Here is a 22578-nt window from a genome sequence, read left to right on the forward strand (position 1 = left end):
AGAGATGTGTATTTCTACAGTCTGGCTCAGATCCCTGGCTGAAGTCAACAAATGACTTACATCATTTGAGGATCCAGCCACTTCAGTGAGATTACTGAGTGACTTCAGTACACTTAAAATCTGTACGGCGCTTCAGGGCCAGCTGGGCTCCACAGCTACCACAGGCTGCACCATCCCTATGGGGTCCGCTCTGTCCTACCTCTCTCTCCCCACCTTCAGAGCCCAGCTCCTGCACTCCTCTGGCCACTGGCTTCTGTGCAGTTGCACCACTGGTGCACGCTTTTAAGTCGGGGGGGCAGGATATATTCACATCCAAAAACTCCCCTCGCCTCATTTCACAGCATGGAAGCTAAACATAATCTTTCTGAAGCAACACGCCCTCTTTGCTGACCCCTACTACAGTCATTCTGGCCTTACACCTTCGCCAGGGCACTGGCTTGCTTTCTCCCCAAGTCTCCAAACCCAGGTTAAATTCTAAATAGACACTCAGCCTTGTTCAAACAAAGACTGACATTTGGTGACCTCCCTGAACAATCTCAGGAAGGTCCCATGGCAGCTGAGATAAAGATGACTTCTTGCCCCACTTAACAAGAAATCAGTCTGCTAGAATCAACTTTGCAAAGGATTGCAGTACAAAAGTTACTCTTTTTTTTTTGGCTAGAAAGGAGTAAGAATATCTGCCTGTATATAAAAGTACCTTCAGTAGTGACTGACACCTGAAGGGCTAAAAGAGAAAACCTGATCAGAGCAACCTAATGTGGTAGTCCCCCCTCCCCTAACAAACATCGATAAAATTCTGACAGGGATTCTCTAAGCAGCCGCATGAAGGACACAGAAAAAAAGCTCACAGATCTTGGATCATTTAGTGAGAGTTTTAAGTGGTTTATTTCCCTTTCAGTCGTCATCTCTGCTAATTTATCAAGCTTGAAAGCTACCTATCATGCATTGCCATTTTAAAACTATACTATTTTGGAACAGAAAGAATATAAATTGGTTAAAATCTGTAATAAATCAAAACCTGCAAAAAAGACTTGAACTTGTCAGCTGGCACAGGACTAGGAAAGAGATTATGATATTGGACAGCTGTCACAGATGGAGGCCCAGGTTTTCAGAAGTAATTTGTGATGAGCTTTTAGATGCCCAAATCAGAAAGTTAGAAAGACAATTTGAAAACTGCTTTTAAGAAGATGTGTACAAAAAGCCAAAGATGGATGCTAAGAGATGGAGCCATGCCTGCTTGCTAACCATAATAAAGAAAACAAAAGACCACCAACCAAAAGCGAGATCACAATCCACGTTCCTCTAGTGTCGCACTGGAGGGAGTCTTTCAGAAAATTAAAAAATTAATTTCTGTGTGCAGACTGATTCAGTATCAAATATTCAAAAGGAATTCATATCTGTCTATAGTTTTGTGATGTTATGTAGATACATTCATTTTGGCAGAAGAGGTAATTTAAATCCTTTGGGAAACATTAGCCTCTTGATACGAGCACATAACTCAGATTAATGGGATCTGCATATGTATAACAGTAGGGAGAATAACCCTGAGTTTGGAAAACAGCTTTGCATTTTAATCAGTTTGGAAACAGCAGCAAAAAAAAACATACCAGGGGCAACTAATAGAACAGCATTTGTTAACTCATGCTAGGTAATAATTGTGAGTTAATTGATCAATACCTAGAAACAAGCATAATAAACAAGTATATTTTGGAAAACCAAACAAAACAGAACTGTTAAAATAATCAAAAGAGAAGAGCAGGTAGAAGTTGCACTGTTAATCACTTATAAATTGTGGGTTTTCTGCAATCCAGACCAAATCTGTGCTTATACCAAAACTGTGTAATTGACTCTGTGTATACAATCTCTCAGTTCTTCAACAATACAGATAACAGCAGTAATGGTATAATTATAACTTACAGCTGAAGTAGATAAAAACCTGCTAGTTCTTAACTAGTGGTTGTAATCAAGAGTGGAGAAGAGCAGTATTCACTGCATCTGCTTATGTTTCATTAATAAAAGTGGATTTTAAGCTCTAATACAGCAATGCAGCTGCATGCTGCATCCAAGACCTGACCATGTCCTGACAGAAGACAATGAGTGGGGAACGCTGCTTGACTTGTAGGAGCTGTAGGAAAAATAGCTCTGTAAGCAGTGGCTGAGCAGCAGCTGTAGATATGGAATGCCCTAAATGGAAAGCGAGCGATAAGCACCTAAGGAAGAGGTTATTTCCTGTGCCCCAAGCACCAGTTTAGTTGCGACTGCATCAATGGGTTGAAGAAACAGCATTACTTCCTTTCTACCACCTTCCCCGCCCCCCCCCCCCCCCCCCCCCCCGCACTGGCAAAGCCGTACACACGCCCCTGGGCGCACACGGGCACTGCCAACCCACGGGCAGCGAGGGTGAACACGACAGGGCGGGACACGCCGGTCCCACACACGCCCAGAGAAGCGCTCAGCTTCAGCACCCGCAGCGGCGGACAGCGCCCGCGGGTTCCCGCCCGGCCAGGCCACGCCCCCCACCCCGCCCGGCCACGCCCCAATCCCGCCAGGCCACGCCTCCCCGCCCGGCCACGCCACGCCCCCCGCTTGCACCCAGCACCCCGGGGGGCACCCGGCACCATCACCAGGAGCAAAACTGCACGTGAAAACCTGGTAAGTTTAGAAACAGGGGTGGAGGGTTTTTCTCCCCCCTCCCTCCACACACATACCCACCCCCAAAAATAAACTCCAAGATCATTGCACCTCCTCAATAATAAGTTTCAAAAGCAAACTCCTTGCCGCGCAGCATTATCAAGCACAAGCAAAAGTGGCTAAGCAAATTTTCTAACAGCTGTTGCCTTGGAATAGAGAGTTCTCAAACCCAGGCTGCTTGGTTTGTGCTTTCTGAGCAAACAGGAGAGTAAAACCAAGAGCTTGGAAATTAAGTGGGTACCAGTGGCACGTTTCATTTGCTGTTTGGCTCACTCAATACTGGTTGCTAAGCAATTTTATTTTGTTTTTTTTAAAGCTCAAAACTACTCACTGCCAGATGGTTTAATGAAAACACACACTTGCACTACTTTTTTCATTTGTATTTCTTGATACACCGATACTGTTTCTTTTAAAGGAATTCCACTCCCAGGTTTGAAAGTAAAGACGTAAATTAAAGAGAGCCAGGGAGAGTGGAAGAACGGAGAGAAACTAAGTGTAATTATAATATTTTTCAGTGGATTGCAGGAAATAGGTACCTAGAGACTTGCACATCCCCTGGGACTTGTAGCAAAGACAGCATGTCTAGCTCAGCATAGAGATGCGAGGCACCAGGTGACCCGAAGATGCCTTGCTCTTAACTGGTTTATCTATAACTGCATAACGTAACATTACCTGTCACAGCACAAGTCAACACAGGGTTATTTCAGCAGTCAAATAACCATACACAGCTTCTTTTTCTTTACACCTTAAGCATAGCGACGCTCTTTCCATTTTCGCTCCCCGTTCTTTAGAGCTGCAACCTGGCATTGGGCACTGCCTTCCAGCCTGTGCCCTGAAATGCCACCCAACTTACCTACGGCTTGGTAATTTTTAAGAAGTCATGACCAGAAAGAAATAATGACCTGCCATACAGTGTAACCAACCGTTCTGTCAATGGTAAAACCAAACTGCGTATTAGCAATTACCAAGGGTGTAATTACAGCAGGAATAATGGGGGGGGGGGGGGGGGGGGGGGAATCCATTCCCTCCCCAGATGGAGGAGAAAACGCATCTCTGCCATCTCCAACTTTCTGCCAGCTGAAAGGGGGGAGGAGGGATGGAGGGGACTGCAGCGTGGCAAGCAGCAACTCCAAGGCAGCTCTTTTCCCTTTACAGCTGGTAGCGAGCTGACAGGCTCAGCATCCAAAAACTGTTACACAGTTGGGTCATTTTGTGCGCGGCTGCTGGGACATGAGGGAGGCTGCAGTAGAGCTTCCTGGCTACAGAACCTCCCTCACACACACACACACACACAAAGTCTGGTTTGGTGTGGAAAACCAACAGAAAGAACTTTCTTTCCCGTTACTTTTGAGAGCAAGTAACCAGTGGTGTAGTTTACTGTTGACAGCGCCCGTAAGGAAAGGAAAGGTCAGGGAAGGAGGGAAAAGCAGAGACCGAGTAGGAAAGAAACAGCAGGATGGTCACCACGTGCAGCGTGAACTGAAGGGGACAGTCGAAATCTCAAGGGAGGCGTGAGGAAGAGGTGGCAGAAAGGAAGGAGCAGCAGTTGGAGAAGGGAGATGGGAAGGTTTGGTGGACACTTGCAGTAGGTTCGCCCTGATAACAGGCAGGAGGAGGTGAATGTGGGGGAGCTGGAGGTGTGTTGGTTGAAAGCATCAGGCTGTGCACCCACCGAGCCTCAAAAAAAGCTACGCCGAGACAACGAGGGGAACCTCGTGAGCCTGAGGAAAAGCGGACAACGCCGGTGCAAGTTTCCTTGCACTTTTGAAGGAGCAAACCCGCCCGAGGAGGAAGGCAAGGAGCGAGAAGGGGAGAGACTTGCCAAACGCCAAGGGCAGCGCCTCCGGGGGGGCTGCCAGAGGAGCCGGGCGAGGAGGGGCAGCCCCCAAGTCTTGCGGGGAAGCGGCGCCGCCCCCGCTGCGGGGTGAGGGGGGTGGCGGGTTGGGAAGAGGGAAGGTTTTGCGGGGCCGAAGAGAGAAGGGAAAGCCGGCGGGGCAGGTGAGGGGAGCCGGGGCCGGGGGAGGCCGGGGAAGCCCGCAGGCGCTGGCGGGGGAGGAGGCCGCGGCGCCGGGGGCGGCCCCTTCCCTCCCTCCCTCCTTCCCCTCCTTGCCGCCTGCCTCCCCCGCCGCCGGGGCAGCTGCCGGGAGCCCGGCGGGGCCGCCTCTCACCTGCGTCGAGGTTGAAGGAGATGCGGGCCTCGGCGAGGTAAGGGGTGTCGCTCTTGGAGCGGACGCGGCGGATGGGTCTGCGGTCGATGTCCTCCTCGGAAGATGCCGCCATTAAGGTGGGCACGGTGAGCAGCGTGGCCCGGCGAGCTGGCGAGGGCGAGGCGGCGGGGCGAGGGAGGGGGCGGGAGGGAGAGGAGGAAGGAAGGAAGGGAGGAAGGAAGGAAGGAAGGAAGGAGAGAGGCGCGGGGAGGGGGGAGGACGAGGAAGGAGAGAGGGAAAGGGAGAAAGGAGCGGAGGGAGGGAGACAGGGAAAACCCGTCAAGGATCTACGGACGGGAGCGGCCGCAGCGGCCCTGCCCGCCCCCCCCCCCCCCCCCCCCCCCCCCCCCCCCGCCCGCCTCAGGGCGCCGACCTTCCCTCCGCGGGGCACCCAGCCGTGTGTCCCCCCCCGCCCTGTTTGCACCCCTGCCCGGGGCCAGGGGCCTGCCTGAGGTGCAACCCCCCCCTCCCCAGGGCAGGGTCCCGGCTGAGGTGACTCCCCCCCCCCCCCCCCCCCCCCCCCCCCCCCCCCCCCCCCCCCCCCCCCCCCGCCAAGCAGCCCGGCCTGGCCCAGGTGCCACCCCGCAGCCGGCCTGGCAACCCCGGCCGGAGGTTTGGGCACCCTCAGCCGCTCTCTTCTAGCCTCGGCGTCCCAAAACTCAAAGCACGGGTGGATGGAGAGTTGGTGGGAAGCGTAAGGGCTCATCCCATCACCTCCTCACCCTCTTTCCCTGGGCAAACCCATTAGGTAAAGCAGCGTGGTGTGCCAGGCCAAGTGCTTTAAGATGCCAAGGGGGCTGAGTAGCCAACGCTCAATGTTTTAAAACTGAGCGTCACTTAAAGCCTGGGACTCATAAGTCTTTTCGGCCGGTCTTTGAAAAAGATGTGACCACAGGCAAGAATCAGTGATTCCATTCTCCAGCTGCAAACTGGGAACGGTGTTTTGTTGCTTCTCCCCTATTCTGTCTTCTCCATTTAGTAATCTGCTCTTTATGTAGGTGTTCTTACCCTGTGGTTGTAGGCTGCCTGGCACATTAGGGTTCCAATTTTGGCTGAGACCTCAAGGTGTTAGTGCGATACAAATAATTAAAAATACTATTTAAAAAAAAAAAAACCTGGGTAGAACAGTACTACATCAAAGGAGAGTTAAAAGGTTAAAATATGTGCCAGGGAGTGTACTAGTTCATCCTATTTAATTCACATTGTTTAAAAACCCAGTCTGCTTAAAGTCACTAAGTTGTCAGTACTTCCAAAGTCTTGTGTTTTGGTCAACCTCAGTGAGAAAAAGGACCAGGGAATGCTGGGGCTCAATAACTCTGAAGGCAGAGATAGTAACATTATCTGGTCTGAATTTTGGGGGATGGCTCTCTTACTTATTCCTGCAGAATCGGGAGTTTTCCGTTACACTTTTGCCAATTAAACCTATAGAGGTTTGGGGGCATGCCAGATGTTCTTTCATGGTTGTAATGTTGGTTTTAGCTGAAGTCTGTGGTTAGCCCTTCATAAATGTTCACAAGAACTGTCATGTTTCTGGATGCTTGGAGTAGATAAGATATATTTTGTTTGAAAAGCCATTCTCTTTTGCGCTGAACTCACTGGCTCACTGTAGCTACAACAGAGGCAAATCATTAGTTAGTACTTGCAGGAGAATTTTGAAAAGGATCCCAGTTCATATGTATGCAGGTGCTTGTAGTTAGACAGCCATGATGTCCCTGGATGCCTGGTGAACCACTGCACCACTTGGGAATGAGGAGGTGCCTTCTGGTCCATCTGCATCTCAAAAAAAGTCTTTAAATAATATCATACGGTGTTTGGAGAAGGGGTGGTCTTACCATTGTCAAGGTTGAAGCAGATCCTAGCTTCTTCCAAGTAAGGGGTGTCACTCTTAGACCTGAGTCTTCTGATGGGTCTCCGGTCTATGTCATCCTCAGAAGATGCTGTCATCAGAGTGGGCACGGTGAGAAGAGTTGCCCGACGAGCTGATAAGAAAGAACAAATGAAGAGGAGAATAGCAGGAAAAATGAGAAATGGGAAGGGGGGGGAAGAGGAAAAAAAGGAAAAAAAGTAGAAGAAAAGAGAAAGAAAATCACTCAATGGAAGAGAGGATCTGTGGCAGGTGGTGGAAGGGGCTGTTTGCTCTAAGGTCCCGGCCTCGCATGCTGCAGAATTTAAGGGCAGCACTGAATGACGCCAAGAAGAGAAAAGACTGCTGTGTTGTATGCCCCAAAGACACAGGTTATTAGCTCTGTTCCTGCCATAGACTGTTTGTTCAAAGTTCCTAGTTTTGCTGCTTAAACCCTCTTTCCACAACTTCTCAATAGCTGCAGTCACTCTTTTTCTGAATACTGTTTTTGAGGCTGTGATACCTGTGTAATGGAAGTATTTAAGTGTTTGCTTAGTTTGCAAAAATCAGTGGAAGCTGTGCTTGGGACACATGATGTGATGCCTGGAGCAACTATTTCAAAACTCAGTTTCTTCTTGTCTTGATTTGGTCACTCAACAGCTATTTTTTGCTCTTGATCACTTTATATCTTAGTTTCTTAGTGGTGGAACAGGGACAATCATCGTTTCCTTTCAGTTGGGGTTTTGTGAAGACATCAATTCATTAATATTTGTAAAGTATTCATATACTTTAGTGAAACACCAATGAAAAGCCCATGAGAAAATTAAAATTTCTGTCTTCTGAACAGGGTTTAAGTGGCTTGGGGCCATGCCTTCAAGGAGGAGAAAGCAAAATATTTAATACTGGTTCATTAAGTGAGCACTGCCCACTCCATGCACTGATGAAGCAAATGGTAGGATAGGAAAAAATTACTCTGTCATCATGTAATTAGAAACCATAGGATAATACATATGTATAAGGAGACTGAGTTAATGGTGCAGAGGCAAACTTCATTCTGGTATTGCCTCAGTATTTAGCACTTGACCTTACAGACTTGATAATGTCCCTTTTATGTAGGTGTTTTTTATGTGAAATGTAGTTATGAGTGACTGTTGAATGCTTTGGGTGCTGAGCCTATAAATTACAAATTACAAACAGAAGAGCTTCTATAAATATATCCACCTCAGTTCTCTCTCTGAGTAGATAAAGATTATCACAAATGCTCAGTGGGATCTGGCTGATCACTGAAAGCGTGAGCACCATGTGCAAGTACCTTCTCAGTGGGTTTCTTTCCCCTCCACCTCATATATTGCTGGAAAGAAAATTTCAGCTTGAAAGCCCATCCTTACCCTTAGTGTGGGACTACTAACATTAGCTTTCATGTGGGACCCCATAAGAGCCTAGGAGCCTAAACCCTGGATGTTTCTTGCTGTTTGGACATTATCTGGCATAAGAGTCTTTATTTCACGGCTTTTGTAAGCCACCACACTTCAAATAACTAATAATGAACTATAGTCTCCTGCTGGGACTGGAGAGCATGACTGATAGTGACTAAGAGGATATTCTGCAGCCTGCTAACTGTGATTCTTTCATTTTATAGAGTTCCAAATAATACCTGACAATCAGAAGCCTTCAGATGCCTAAAACCTGACTTAGGTGTTAGGAATGATAGCATATAATTAGTATAAGTTAACAAAAGCTGTCATGCTCTATTTTTCAATTTGCAGCATTATGTAGTTTACTAAACAAGCAAATCTGTGTTTCTGGAGGTAACAGGTATTTCTGGTCTACCTTACTTGTTTTCTGGTTTTAAATAGATTTCTTTCAAGTTTTTGCTCATTTCTGACCTAGCATTTGGATTTGAAGTAAAAGCAAAGGGCAAGAGTTGAAATTGATTTAACGGGGTCAACTATTTAGATTAAGCTAATGTCAACACTGCAACTAGTCTGCAAACTCTTACTCCCTTGTAATAAAGATGTACAGTAATGAAGATAAAAGAGAATGGAAAATTTCTGCTACTGAGAATTTTGTGTACTGCATCATCAAATTTACACTTAAAGAAGATTTATCTGTATACGAAGTCAACATTGTTAAAAGCATCTCTTAATACAGCCAACCATGTAAAAGATTTGTCTTTTTAAACTGGCATGACCTAGCGGTAGCTAAAGGGCACCCATGCATTTCAGCGCTGGCTGGATCACAGGGCAGGAACCTATGTGAAAAAAAAAAACCACAACACCGAATTGCATATAATTTATGGTAAACAGAGAATATGTGTGAGCTTTTCTATATAATTGTTTATAAATCATTTTTACCTTTTGGGTCAAAATATTGAGATCTGGCTTGTATTCATTTTGACTAGAGGTAGGTGGATGCTGGAAAATGTTTCCTGGAGTAATCATTATATATTACTTTGACAACCATGATTATCTCCCCTTTGTGTGTATTACCAAAAGGAGTTTTCAAGAATGACTGGAAATTTTAAGTAAACATTGGAAAAATTTCAGAGGAAGCTAACAAGTATTAAAACATTTTGCAATAAAAGCCAAAGATCAATTCTTATGTAGCCATGGACCTGGAAAGTACAGCTGATCACATTCTGATATCCCTAGTGATGCTGAATATTTATGCATTGCATGAATATACCCATACACACTCTTTTCCTATCCATAATCCATAGCACTCCTTATTGCGAGGATGACTAGCCATATATTTTTTAGTAAAGCTGACAGTGTTTGCCCAATGTGACCACTGGGTCCATCACAGATAACCCATCAGTATCTCTAGCTTCAGCTGCTCTCCAGAGACAGCTCAGTCTCTGGGACACATTTTTAGGAGACGTTTTTTCAGGAAAATTAGAAAATGTCTTCCTGAAGGTCTTGGAGAGAGAAGACATGACACTACACATTAAGGGGCATGCTTATGGTGCAAATGGATGAGACCAGTGTCTGAAAACTTATTTTAAGCATCCACTTTAACAGCACACAGAAGGCAAATAAGTTATTTTGGTTAAATTATTTCATTTTGTTTGCATTGTTCCTCCTAGGGTTAATGCCAAGATCAGCACGTTGTGGCAACATCTTGTCTGATATTTGTTAGAAAGGGCAGAGGTTGCTTATAAAGGAAAAATACCTTAAAAGTAGAAATGCTGTAATGTATATAATGAAGTCTTAGAACTGATTGTATATAATCTCACACTTGTATCAAAATATTGTACCTTACTGAAGTATGACACAAGTATGTGTTTGGGAGAAGGGAATGTGAAGTATGTAAATTGTTATTTTGCATGTTCAGAGGCATTTTGAACATATGATTTGAATATATTTAGTTACATCTACAGGTGGTCCAATTTTTGAATGCTGTTTGAAATTACTGAAAACATGGGGGATGATTTGCAAAGAATTTTTGATGGCTACATTTTTTCCATTAAAATACATTTCCACGTATTTTAATGAAAATATTTGTACTAATTTTTGTTTGAAAAGAACTAGGTTTATGTTTTGAAGAACTATAATATAATGTTTTTAAAGACATGTTGTTTTTAGAAAAATTTTGGAAATTTTTCATCGGAAAACTTTCAGAGGTGAAAAGCCATCCTCCTAAAAATTAGTCAGAGAAAACGTGAAACACTCATCTCGATTTTTGCATCCACTTTTAACAATCTACTTTTATTAAAATGTTTTTAAAACATCTCATTGGTAACACAAATACCCTGGTCATTTTTGGCTCAATAGGATCTTCATCTAGAAACCCTAATTTGCATAGCAGAAATGCCCTGAAACGGCAAAAACTTTTGAGACCTGATTATTTATTCTTGATACAAGCAAAGTGCTAAAGCGTTTCTGTTGGAGATGTCTAGGCCTAGATGTGTTGGAAAGGGCACATTTCTGACACACATAACCACAAGCAACTTAAGATGACGTGGAAATACCCATAAAGGAATACTGGTTTACATCAGAAAACTTAAAGACTTTTCTTGAGGAAAACCTCATTTCTCAGGGAAAATTTTGAACAACTTTGTAGAATACCTATGAAAATACCTTAATTGCAGTGCTGCTGTTGCTGATTGGCTAGGATGCTACTTTTTTTTCATTAGAGAAACATATGAGCTGCTTATTCAGTTCTCCTCCTTCGTGCTTCTGTGGAAGGGGCTCACCAGCGTAACATGTAGATAATGCACACAGAAATATGTTTTTGGCTAAACGTAAGTTTAAAAACATTAGTTCAGGTACATTGTGACACATCTAGAACATGATGTTCCATCTGTGCTTAAAAAAAAAAAAACAAAAAAAAAACCACCCAAACTGTATTAGATTATAAATATTCTTCTTTAAAGACAGATCAAGCAATGGTCCAAACAGATGTTTACCAGGAAAGTTGTCTGATTTTGTCTTGTTTTTAATGCAACTGATAACAACATTTGAAGGATTAGAGATGGAAAATGGGGTGTGACTGGCAGGAGTGGAAGAGAGTAGAACATGTGTGCAGGCACTGGAGAGGACATAATTTGTCATTTATGAAGAATGATTTATAGGCTTGTGTCTCCCAGATAAACACAGAAGCACATGCATATGGATTGCTCCATGTTTCTAAAGCAAAGCTGTTGAGCTCTTTGACATTGGTTTGATGGACATCAGTAATCTGAAATAAAGTACTTAGATACATAGTATTCAAACACAGGCCTAAGGATTGCAGACAATAGTAAACGTGCAAAAGGATATTCACTTTTACACACGTTTGTTATGCTGGTTTGAGATATTTGGGTAAACGTATGCACAATATGTCTAGCATTTTTTGTACATTTTAGAGGAAACATGCTTGTTCCTCTTCCATTGTGTCCAAAGGCATAGGCTTCAGAAAACAGATTATTAAAAAAACTAGCAAACAAACAAAAAACCCCGAACAGCTAAATTATTATGAAATAGGGGCAAGTAGAGGCTTGGTTATTTAAAAATAATTTTTAATAGAAAAAAATTACATTTAGTTTTCAGAATCATTTTTTTTCAAGTGTGATCCATGCCTAGGTTTTCTGAAGTTTTATGTATTTAGGGGTATAGAGAACTGGATCTCAGACATCCTAGTTTTATGCAGATATGCTGCTGAGAATTAGAAGATCCTTATGTCTTCTGACTTTAATTTGGCTGACTGGATATTGAAATAAATGAACAAAAACTAGCTGAAGTACGGTTACTGCAACTCATTGTGAGCTATTTTTATACAATTGGTGAAGCTAGGCTACCTGACTCTGCAAGTCAGAGACTCTGATCATGGCACTCAGTTGCCTGTTCTTAATTTCTCAATAATGGGGATATACCAGAATAGGAGGTTGGAAAGGGAAAAAAAAAGTTTTAAAAGGGTGAGGAAAAGGTTGATGCTGATCAGTTACTTCCTGGGATTTGAAAGGAGGGAAATAACATCAGGAATGCACATTTGCTGTTACTAATTCTTCTGTTAGTAATGTTACTAGTCTAACAACTAGCGACATCGCATGAATAAAAAAAGGAAAAGCCCTGCAAAATAATATAACTTTGAAAAAATGTTAATCTATAGGATGAATTAATCAGAAAATTTTGGTAGATGAAGTGTCCTAATGTTACTTTACACAAAGAACATTTGCAGTGGAATCATTCTGGATTAGGATCTGGAGATACTAGAGCGGGTATGCTTTTGGAAAATACTGGACATAATTTAATATGCAAAAGCAGAATGAAAGTAGCACTGAGTAGTCAGAAGTGATTAAAGTCAAACACCTAGAATGAGTTAGCTCTCTTTGAATCAAAATAGATGAGCAAAAGTGAAGCACAGTGAAATAAATATATTGTGGAGACAGAGTGAGGGAGGAAAATACGGAATTAAAACTATAACTGGGAGTATTTTATTAAACCTAGAAAACTGATCAAGAAAGATTTCCTGAAATCTTTTGATCAGTCATCCCTTATGTGTATATACAGTCTTGTGCATCTGCTATCCCTTGGCCGTATGTACTATATTTTTCTTCCCTTTTTTTTTCTACTTTACATTTTTTATTCACTCCTTACATTCATCAAGTAGATTGCAGGAATGTAACAACCAGTAAAAGCATACCTAATGTAAGTGGATCAGTAAATTATTTATAGATACAAAAGATCATTTAAGATAAGCCTTTAAGAGAGTTTTGTTCAGTTATTTAAATATGCACATTGCGTCCTGCCAAATGGGCTGGCAAGCGACTTCAAGGTATGTCGGAGCATCTTGGAAATACTCTATTAATGCAGTTAATTTTAAGCTACGTGCCCTCTGCTGGTGCAACAGGAGATAAGACTGGAGAAGTGGATGCACACAGAGGTCTCCAGGAAATCAGAAATGATTTTATCCTTGAGTCAGAAGTTGCCTGAGGGCAGAACCCGGACTCCCGGCAGGGACCAGCGAGTCCGTCTAGCGCAAAGGTGGACTCACGCGGCCCAGAACGGCATCCCGACCGTACAATGTCCAGCCTGTCCTGTCAGGTTGTGGTGTGGAGTTGCTGGAGACACCAAGAGAGCGGGTGAGTCTTGGAATCCCTTCTGTCACTCATGGCTGCAGAAAGGTGCTACATTCAGTCTGCGGTGGGCAGCTCTCCTTTTAGGATGGTTCCTAAAGCCTTCATTTATAACGTACTGGGCAGAAGTCATTCTTCTCTCTTAGAGTTCGTCCCAGGGGCACCACCCCCTTGTATACAATGGGAGGGAGGGGTTCCTTGTTTCTTAATCCTGAACTAGCCTAGGTGGGAGCTAAGTGCCAACAGCCAAGGCCCTGCGTTCACTCCCTGCACACAGTTTAGTTGGCTGTGCTCAAGGCAGGTTCTCCGACATGGCAGAGCTGTTGGAGAAAGAGGCTTGAGAAGCCCTCACCAGCTTTGGAGCTGTTTGAGAAAGCACCAAGAAGCCTCCACAGCTGCTTCCTCCCTTCTTTTGGGAGCTGCATTTACACGGAGGCCGTTGCCCACTTGCTGAGCGAGGCTGTGGCTGTTCCTGTGGCTGGCTACATTCCTCACAGATCCATATCCAGGCTGCTGACTTGATGTCCTGCTTGGCCTCATACCTGCCTCATCACCATGGTCTTGCCTGATGATCCAGACTCTTGGCTGAACCTGCTGAACGTCACTGGACCTGCCCTGCTTATGTGCTGCAGTACTTTACCTCTTGTAGGCTGCCTCTGCCCGTCTTGCTGGCTCTTGGCTTCCTTTCCCTGGCGGAGCAGCCTGCCTCTGCTGCTCCTCAGCACCAGCCTGCTCAGCTCTGTCAAATTACGAGGTCTTTCTTTGCATGCCGCAAAGCATAACTTCTTTCAAGTCGTACTTCAAGATCAAAGCTGATGTCTCTCCAAAGTAGGCTACAGCCGAGATATTTACAGCTTTGGGTTACAGCTTGACCTGTTTTAGGGAAGTTACTGCCTTTCCTGAATTAGGTCCTATCTTGCCTGTCAACACATGATTCCTCTATGCAAACAAATGCCATTAGCACAGGCATCTTTCACTCGAGTTAGCTGTCTAGGCTTTCATAATCAGTACAGAGAATGAGGCAACATTTATATCATCCCAAAGAAAATGTCTAAGATTAAGTGAACCCCGCTCTTAAAATGACTCTCACTCTCCACTGATACATACTGGGCTAGTCAGAAGTCTTAGGTGGAAACATCTTCACTGAGGACACCTAAGGGATAGGTGAGCTGAATCGTATTCCAGGCGTCATTATATACTTTCAGCTCTCGTGGCTGAAAGCCATGGTAGATTTGTCTTGAGAATACCTTTACATCCAAGAATGACTAGTATCTTCCACATGCTTCAAAGGAAAAAGACTTTTTTAAAAATAAAAGTCCAGCTCTGGGCTTAGATTTCAGATTCAGACTGTCCTAGGGCAAGGGGCTGGATCCAGGGAATCACAGGCCCTTCTTTCCTGCTTCTGATCTGCAGATGCGTCAGCAGGCATTACGCACTTGGCAAGGACACCCCCCCATCTCCTAGATCCCAACATACGGTCACAGAAGAGACAATCGGGGAGGGCTGTGGGGCTTAGGATATTTCTGGCTTGTATCTGAAGACTAACGCCAGCTGGCTTCAGTTACCAAGTTTTCTAAATCTAGATAATCGTACTGCCAGATCCAGCTTTTGTGACTTTTCCATCCCTCCTGCTTCACTTTCCTTGGAGGAAAAGGGGAACAGCTGTTTGAACAGCAGATGCAGCCCGAATGGCCAAACATCCTCTGTTATGCGCTCAGCCCACGGGAGTGAGGTGATGGCTGCTTCTGCGGAAGGAGAGGATGGGAGAGAAGGCAGCTGATAAGGTAACACGTCTCTCCTCCTACCCTACAGCAGCAAAAGCAGTTCTGCAGCTTTCTGCAGGAGTGGGGATGAGGTGTGGGTGTTAGCACAGGCAGCAAGGGCTAGAGAACCGGTGAGTTGCTGGGGGCCAAAGCCCTGTTTCAGTCTGTTTACTGAGGTCAGAGCATCCTGCATTCAACTACACAAGACCTGAGGTCAGCTGGGATTTGATATCTGCTAGCAATGCCATCATAGCTCTTTGAGTTCCTTCCTAACATTTTTGCAGTCCTATTCATTCCCTTCTCTTCCACCCACAAGGGAATGAGTGCTTTGCAGCTGCCATTTGTAACAATGTCATATTATTAATGTGAAAGTATTGGAAAGGAGTTTTTTCCTTGATGTAGAGGATCAAAGGATTAAAAGGCAGAAATCTTCAAATCTCACAGAATGTAAGTGGGTCATAAACCCCCATTCCACAGTCTGCAAACAGAGCATTTTTTAATGTGATAACTAATATAACTAAAGTAATTATAATACATATAATGTGTTCTGACATTTCTAATTAAATGGCAGAATACTGCAGTCTTTCACTCAATTCTGTCATAATGCAGCTTTAATGCATACACACATGCTGTTTGATAGCATGATTTGCCAATAGCATCATGTTACTATGTGAACACCAAGTAGTTACTTGTGATCCCATTAGGTAGAACTGGTGACAGTGCTTTCCTGCAGACCTTTTATTCAGTTCCAAACTAGCTACTTGAGCTACACTATTTATGGCGGATGGGCGCCTCACATTCAGTGTATTTTTTTTGGTTTTTTTTTCAGAAAGTTATAGCTAACGCAGTTTAACTGTTTCTCAGAAGGCGGATAAGGAAAGAAATATGTTATTTTTGCCCATGTTTGGAGAAATCATGCCATTATCTCATATAGAAATGCCTGTTCTGTGGAAGACAGCCTTAAAATTTGGCACAAGGTACGAGGACGACAGGAGTTATCAGAGCTGTACAGACAGCATCAGCGCACACTCAATAGGATTGAGTTCCTTGTTATGTACAGGGAGCAAGATAGCTCAGAGGAGGGCGATGCTACCATCAAAAGGTTTGGGGCTAAGGATGGTGATAAAAGCATTTTCTACAGGAAACCTTAATGATTAAACTATTCCTGATGTTTATCGTTCGGCCTGCTGAAGCCATCTCTGTCGCCTCAGAGATGCTCAGGGCTACCTTGGACAGTGAAAGCCTCCTGCAAATTCTCTCTGCACAGGCCACATTTCGTTTCTGACACCTATTGCTAGTGGGGTTGTCCATCCATCCTTCCCCTCGAGCACTTCTCCTGTTGCCAGGCGGCTGCTGTGTTGCAGCACGTGAGAATGTAGAGCAGAAGTGTTGTCACTTCTGTGCTCAGAGGGATGTCCCTGCTGGCACCCAGCTTGTTGGAAAGCAGCTGACCTCAACCACAGAGAGATGAAGAGAGGGAAGAGTGGTAGAGTTTGGGGAAGAGGTCTCACAAGCATGTGAGGTAAGAGATGTAAAGGACAGGAGCTGGGGAAAATGCAGTAAAAGGAGCAAAGATAAAGGTGCAAAATTGAAGGGGACAGAGCCTAAGTGCAGCATGGCTCTTGTATCATTGTATTGTTTCCAGTGGTGGAGGTAATCAGGGTCTGGGAGCCTCTGTACTACGCTGTGCTGCACGGTGGAAGCATGTTGTTGGCATCTTTCATAAAACGTTCACAAGCAGGAGGACAAAAAAATCTCCAGGTGTCAGTGCTGGTTCCTGCTTGTTTTGGCCAAGAGATAGAAGCTCACATAACAGATCTAAAGGTCAACCTGCTGCTTCTGACCTTTTTATCAAGGAATATACTTCTGCCTGATGGATTTATTTCCTCATTTTGCATTTTAAAAAAGCAAAATAATTGCATTAAAACAAAGAATCATCCAGGTGCTAAGGTTAAAATATCAGTCTTGCATCTAATTGATCAGTACAAGCATTTCTGTATGTGGTAACAATATAATTTCTCCAAGTTTGGGTAAGATAATGTTTTTTTCCCTTGCCTTCTTGGAAATGCTTACAGTGAAGGTTGCCTGTGCAACCCTTATCAGTCACCTTGTGCACGTTACTGTAATAGACTTCCACTGCATGAACACATACTCCTTCTTCCATAGTCCCCTCTGTACCTTGCAGCATACAGGGATGCTGTTGATAAATTGAAATAGCTTGGAAAGCAGTAAGTTGTAGATTCCTGAATTTTAGTTTCTAATGAATAGAAAGGGGTTTGTTCTCATAGGGATATCAAGGAACTTATTTTGATATTACTTCTGTAGGAACGCTCGGGTGCCCATTGCATTTTAGAGATGGAGAAAAAGCCAGAAATACCAGTCATTGCCCTCAGATGATTTTTTTTCCCTGATTTTGAGGTGCTTAGCATTGCAGAAGTCTGTGTTGTGGCAAGAGAGGTTTTCTGTGACTTGTACAGATGAAAATGTAACACAACAATTGGGGCAGCAGCTGGGCAATGCAGCACGTGTCAGGCAAGAGCACCTCAGCCAAGCCAAAGGTTAATGGTGGTACTGAGCCCTCTGTATCCTGGGACGGTGGCATCCCTGGGCTGGATTAGGTCTTGCTCTGGGAGAATGGGCTCCAGAGGGAAGGCAGAACTTCATTAGATGGACTTTGAATTTGATTAGCAACTGATGAAATTACTGGTGGAAAAAAAGCTGGATTGTGTTTTCAGAAAACAGGCAGTGTGTAAACCAAAAAAGGCTGATAGACCTACTTGCTTCTTACATTTTTCTTCAATTTTACATGGTGTTTAAAGTTTAAGGAACAAAAAAACCCCTCCTCTCTGAAATTGCAAGTTTTCTCTAAAAATAGAGCTGGTGAGAAAAATGTTAACTGACTTTACCAAAAATATCATCTATGTCGTGAACAAGTCTCAACTACATTAAAGCAAAGCAGTTTGATTACTCTTACCCTCTCTCCCACTGCCGCTGCTCGGTGGGGGCCAGCATTTCACAGGGAAGGGTACAACCAGTGGGAGCCTGCTGTTTGCATACAGTGTGCTGGACTGCCTCAGGGCTTTCCCGAAACAGTCGGTCCTGCAGCACTGAATAGCACCACATTATGATCAATAAGCAAGGAGGAAGGGGGAGGACACTACAGGCTTACACAGCAAGCAGCCGGCCACTGCTGTCCCCTCTGACACGGCCGGTTGGGTTCTGCAACAGCAGAGTCTGGATCCTGGCAGTTCCTTTAGCTCCTGTTGCGCACCCAACAGCTCTCATAGCTTTTCCTTATCCTCTGAGAGGGCAGACCAATCCTACCATTACTCCTCTTGTAATCCCTTTTACACCCCACGCATTTTGAAGGCCTTTCCCTGTGACCTCTATACAGTTCGGTAGGTCAGTCACAAGGGCTGGCTGGCCCTATACATCTTAACTGTACAGTTAAAGTAGTCATTTTTCTGAGTCAGTACCAGAGTTTCTTACCTTGAGCTCCTTGACTGTAAAACAGTCTGTGAGCAGACTCAACATCCAAAAAGTAGTCCATTTTGAAGGAACTTTACGTTTGTGTACAATACTCCGGTATGGATGATCAGTCAGATTCCTGGGAAAGATTACAGAGATGTCAGACAGAAAGAAGCTGGTGAGTTTCTTTGCCGAAAGAATTGTGCAGGCAGTCACTAAATACTTCATTTGGTGTATTAGGGTCAATGCATTTTCAAATCGCTATTCATAAAACTTCATAAGTAACCTTTTCTATTTTAAGATGTTTGATTTAAATCTTTGTCTAAAGACATAGAAGTCCTACTGCAGTATTAGCAAGATTCCTAGTACAATCACCTTTATTCTAGTCACAGTCTCCATTTCTTACAATATGTACTTAGATTCACCTGCCTGTCACATTTGCTCCTAAAAAGAAGATCAGAAAAGCTTGGGGCAGGGACCTCCTTTAGCCAGATCCATGGCCAGTACCGCCAAGTAGGCACTACTGTAGCAAACTACGTTAAAGATAGTATTTGTGCCACTTACACCAAAACACTGCACTAGAGGGGAAAACACAATATTCTGGATATGTCATTCCACCTAAATGACCAGAAGCCAACCTTGCCTTCCTTCTCTCCTCTCACTGACCAGAAGCAGAAACAGAACATCCCAACATCTGTTTTAAAAGATTAGATAAAAGCAATCATTAAGAAATTATAGGCTACTCCTAGCACTGCTTCTTAGCAAAGTTTTATATTTTTAGCATTCTTACGAACCGCAGATCTGTCTAGATCCTGGATTACAGTTGTCCAAGATGTATACTGAATGAGGTTTGCCTCTGCTGGGCAGAGTTCCTGGGACTATGCACATTATCATGACCCATCTCCAGCCTTCTTGCTACCTTCTACATTTTTTTTCTACTCTGAACAACTCACATAAAAAAAAAAAGCAGGATTTGCAGCAAACACACAATCCAGTTCTCAACACCTCAGTTAGCTATAGCGTATAATCATAGGCATACAAACAGCTCTGCACAACATTTATTTTCAGACAGACAGACAAAAATACCTCTAGTCCTTTTCCATGCAAACCTAACAAAGGTTTGGAGTGGGGAGTCTGACTCTTGTTTCAAGCAATTCCTTTAATTATGTTGGCAAAAATCAGGAAACCAGGGTTCCAAAGCTTTCCCTTTTTCCTTCAATTTGGTCTTCATTGATCAACATGCAGTCCTTTCTAAAATTCAGAAGGCTGTCCTGAACAGAAAACTTTTAAAATTCCTCAGCAATTCACTTTACTGTAGCACTCCCAAACCAGAAATGATACTTACTGCAGAGTATCAAGAGCTGCCTGGCAGTGGTGTAAGCTCCAGTAGTTTCAAGGAGGGTTTCTTTGATCTTACTAAATGTCCCCAGTGTAAGCAAACAATTTTGATTGTTTGATTGGAACTCTGATGAATAATGTATAACGTCAACTGGACTTCCTTTATCAGATAAAAATGGCCAGGAGATGTTGTTACTTAGCAACAGGAGGTGACACTACAATCATCTCCCCCACTCCCCCTCACCCTTCATACTGAAAAATTAAGCCCCTGGTTTTGATTTGATAAAAACTTTCCCAAGGAAGAAAAAAAAATCTACATCAAGTTTCCTCAAGAATTTGTTTTTCACTCTGATCTTCCTTGTTGCATCTCATATTCTGAGATATTTTTAAGTGTTTCATAATGATTAACCGTAACATTGTGTTTTGTCTAATAATTTGCTTTCAGTAAGTAAAATACCTGCTTTCTCCATCATTTAGCACAAGGATAATGAGATTTTTATATGTTTTGCTATGAATATAATGCAAATAACATCTTGAAAAGATTGATTTCTTCTCTGGTACTGCTTGTTGGACAAGGCAGACAGAAAAAGCAACACACAAAATGTTCCGGTGATGCTATGAAATATATAGATTATCCAGAAACATTTCCTATTACAGAATTCCTACTTTAAGTAATTCATTCATTCTTGAAGGAGCTCTAACATCTGATACAAGCATTCTCGAGGAATCATTGCATTTCTGCTTAAGATACAGCCTTTTACAAAATACACGATGTAGCTTTTTTAATGAAACACACATTGATAAAAAGCCAAAGCACTGTGAAAGATTTTAAAAATAAATAAATAAAATCAGATGCAGGAGATAAGTACTTACCAGTGTTACTGACCTCTTTCCATCCTACTGTCATGGAATAAGACTAAGCAAATGCAACCCAGTCTGTGAGCCAGAATGAACAGCTTCTAATTTTCACTTCAACCTCGAAATCAAGAGTACTGAATAGAGAAAGGTGACGGATCTGCTGTTTTATATTATGATGAAATGAAAGCTCTTAGCACAGATCTGAGTAGAACTGCTTTTTTTTATACTACATTAGCCTGCTAATTTGAGGAAAGTGAAAGGCTTTGTTTTACTGTCTTTTATCTATTCTCTTTGCTACCCCCACAATTTAATTTGCATTTAAAATTATTCTTATGTCTCCACTGCACTCCAAGGTATGGAGCATTTTCTAATCACGATGAATGTTCAGTGTGGTTTTTGTGCAATGCCACTTTTATTCTGAGCCAGAAACATGGTGAGTAATTATAATTGCCAGCTATTTTCTAGAATGAAATACAGAGTGGTTGTCTGATGCGGTTTCTGATTTTTCCTCCATTTAGCAGTACATTGCAACAAACTACTCAGTCAAAGCATCAGTAAAAACATAAATCAAATAGCACAGTGTCATGGCATGATAGCTTAAACACACATATCCACAGACCTTGAAAGCAGAATCTGTTTCTACTAAGATGTTTTCAATTATAATTTGCCTTTCCTGAGTTTGAAAGTGGGCTTGGATGGTTAATAAAGTGAAACATAGCATAGTTATCTCTTGGTGGCTTCCAGTTCATGTAGTTTAGCATTACTGGAGCTGCACAGTTTGGAATCCTGATGAAGCCAGGCACTAGGGGCTAACAAGGGTTATGCTGTTAAGTTCCACTGGCATCCCTCACAAGAGGGCCAGGACCCTGCTTCTTCCAGCAGGTCTTAGTGTAGTTCCCCAAAGTCTGATTCAAGAAGCAGATCGGCAGTTGAAGGTGGCAGTGATAAAGTGATCCTCTGAGAAATTTAGACTTGGAAGTTCTAGCCAAGAGAAGTGGCAGGAAGCAATCAAGCTTAGTCTTCCCATATTTGCAGATATTCTGCTCAAAAGATCAAGTATAAATGCCCTCTGAAATCCACTGCCACCAAATGTTACTGCTGCTCAAAACTGTGGGTTCTGAAAGGTTAGATTTTCATTTCAGTAACAGAAGACTCTATATCAAGTAGCATAGTTTTTTGTTTTGTTTTTGTTTTCTTTTGTTTTTTGTTGGTTTGGTTTTGTTTTTTTTTTTTTTTTTATTTTATTTTTAAGAAGAAACCCAAGAAGATAAATAAACCCTCAGAGTACAATATTTTTTGATGCAGGTTAGAAAGTAAGAATCCCTGTGAGCAGATTACTCCATGGGTTGCCACTCTTCAGATTTCTTACATGCTTCTTTAATGCACCCAGACAGTATCGAAGATAAGGGTGAGCTATATGAACTCCAGGTAGAATCTGGTATTGCTGTTCCTACAGTGGCACCCGACTAAGTACGTTTGGATTGAGTAGGCAACTCACAGTGCCACCTTAGTGGTGAATCTGGCTTGTGCAAACTGCATGCCTGTTTTCAGAGACATGACAAACATTTTTGTTCGTATATGCAAATTAAAGCAAAACCAAACAGCACGAACACTGCAAGCCACCTTCTTTGCATTTTGGAGAGTTGTTAACACCTTCCTTTTTGCATTTTGGAGAGTTTGTATTTGCTGTGATGACTACTGAACAATAGGTCCCCCCAAGCTGTCCTCTGATAAATTTTGGGTCCATTATCTTAGGGACCAGGGGCCAGTTGTCTGTTTAGCCCAGCTGGCTTCAACAGAAAACCAGAAAAAAAAGAGGAAAGGCTGGCAACAGAGACACAGAGGAAAAATGGA

At 43.2% G+C, this 22578-nt stretch overlaps 1 protein-coding gene across 3 annotated transcripts in view; it reads right to left on the minus strand.

Moving 5' to 3' along the window:
* PHACTR1 (phosphatase and actin regulator 1) overlaps positions 1-20824 on the minus strand; it is a 309142-nt gene extending 288318 nt beyond the window's left edge. For 2 of the 3 annotated variants that reach the window (XM_042806683.1, XM_042806680.1), the window contains exons 1-4: positions 20740-20824; positions 18550-18667; positions 6731-6877; positions 4860-5006 (exon numbers count right to left, since the gene is read on the minus strand). In XM_042806683.1, coding sequence (XP_042662617.1) covers positions 4860-5006; positions 6731-6877; positions 18550-18610 — 355 coding nt within the window. In that variant the 5' untranslated portion in view covers positions 18611-18667; positions 20740-20824. Of the gene's footprint in view, positions 1-4859; positions 5007-6730; positions 6878-18549; positions 18668-19873; positions 19961-20739 lie in introns of those variants that run through there. The other variant, XM_042806681.1, reaches the window with a different exon arrangement.
* Between the last annotated feature and the right edge of the window lie 1754 nt (positions 20825-22578).

This window comes from Tyto alba, unplaced genomic scaffold (genome assembly GCF_018691265.1).
Source record: "Tyto alba isolate M040663 unplaced genomic scaffold, T.alba_DEE_v4.0 Super-Scaffold_48, whole genome shotgun sequence".
NCBI classification, from domain to species: Eukaryota; Metazoa; Chordata; class Aves; order Strigiformes; family Tytonidae; genus Tyto; species Tyto alba.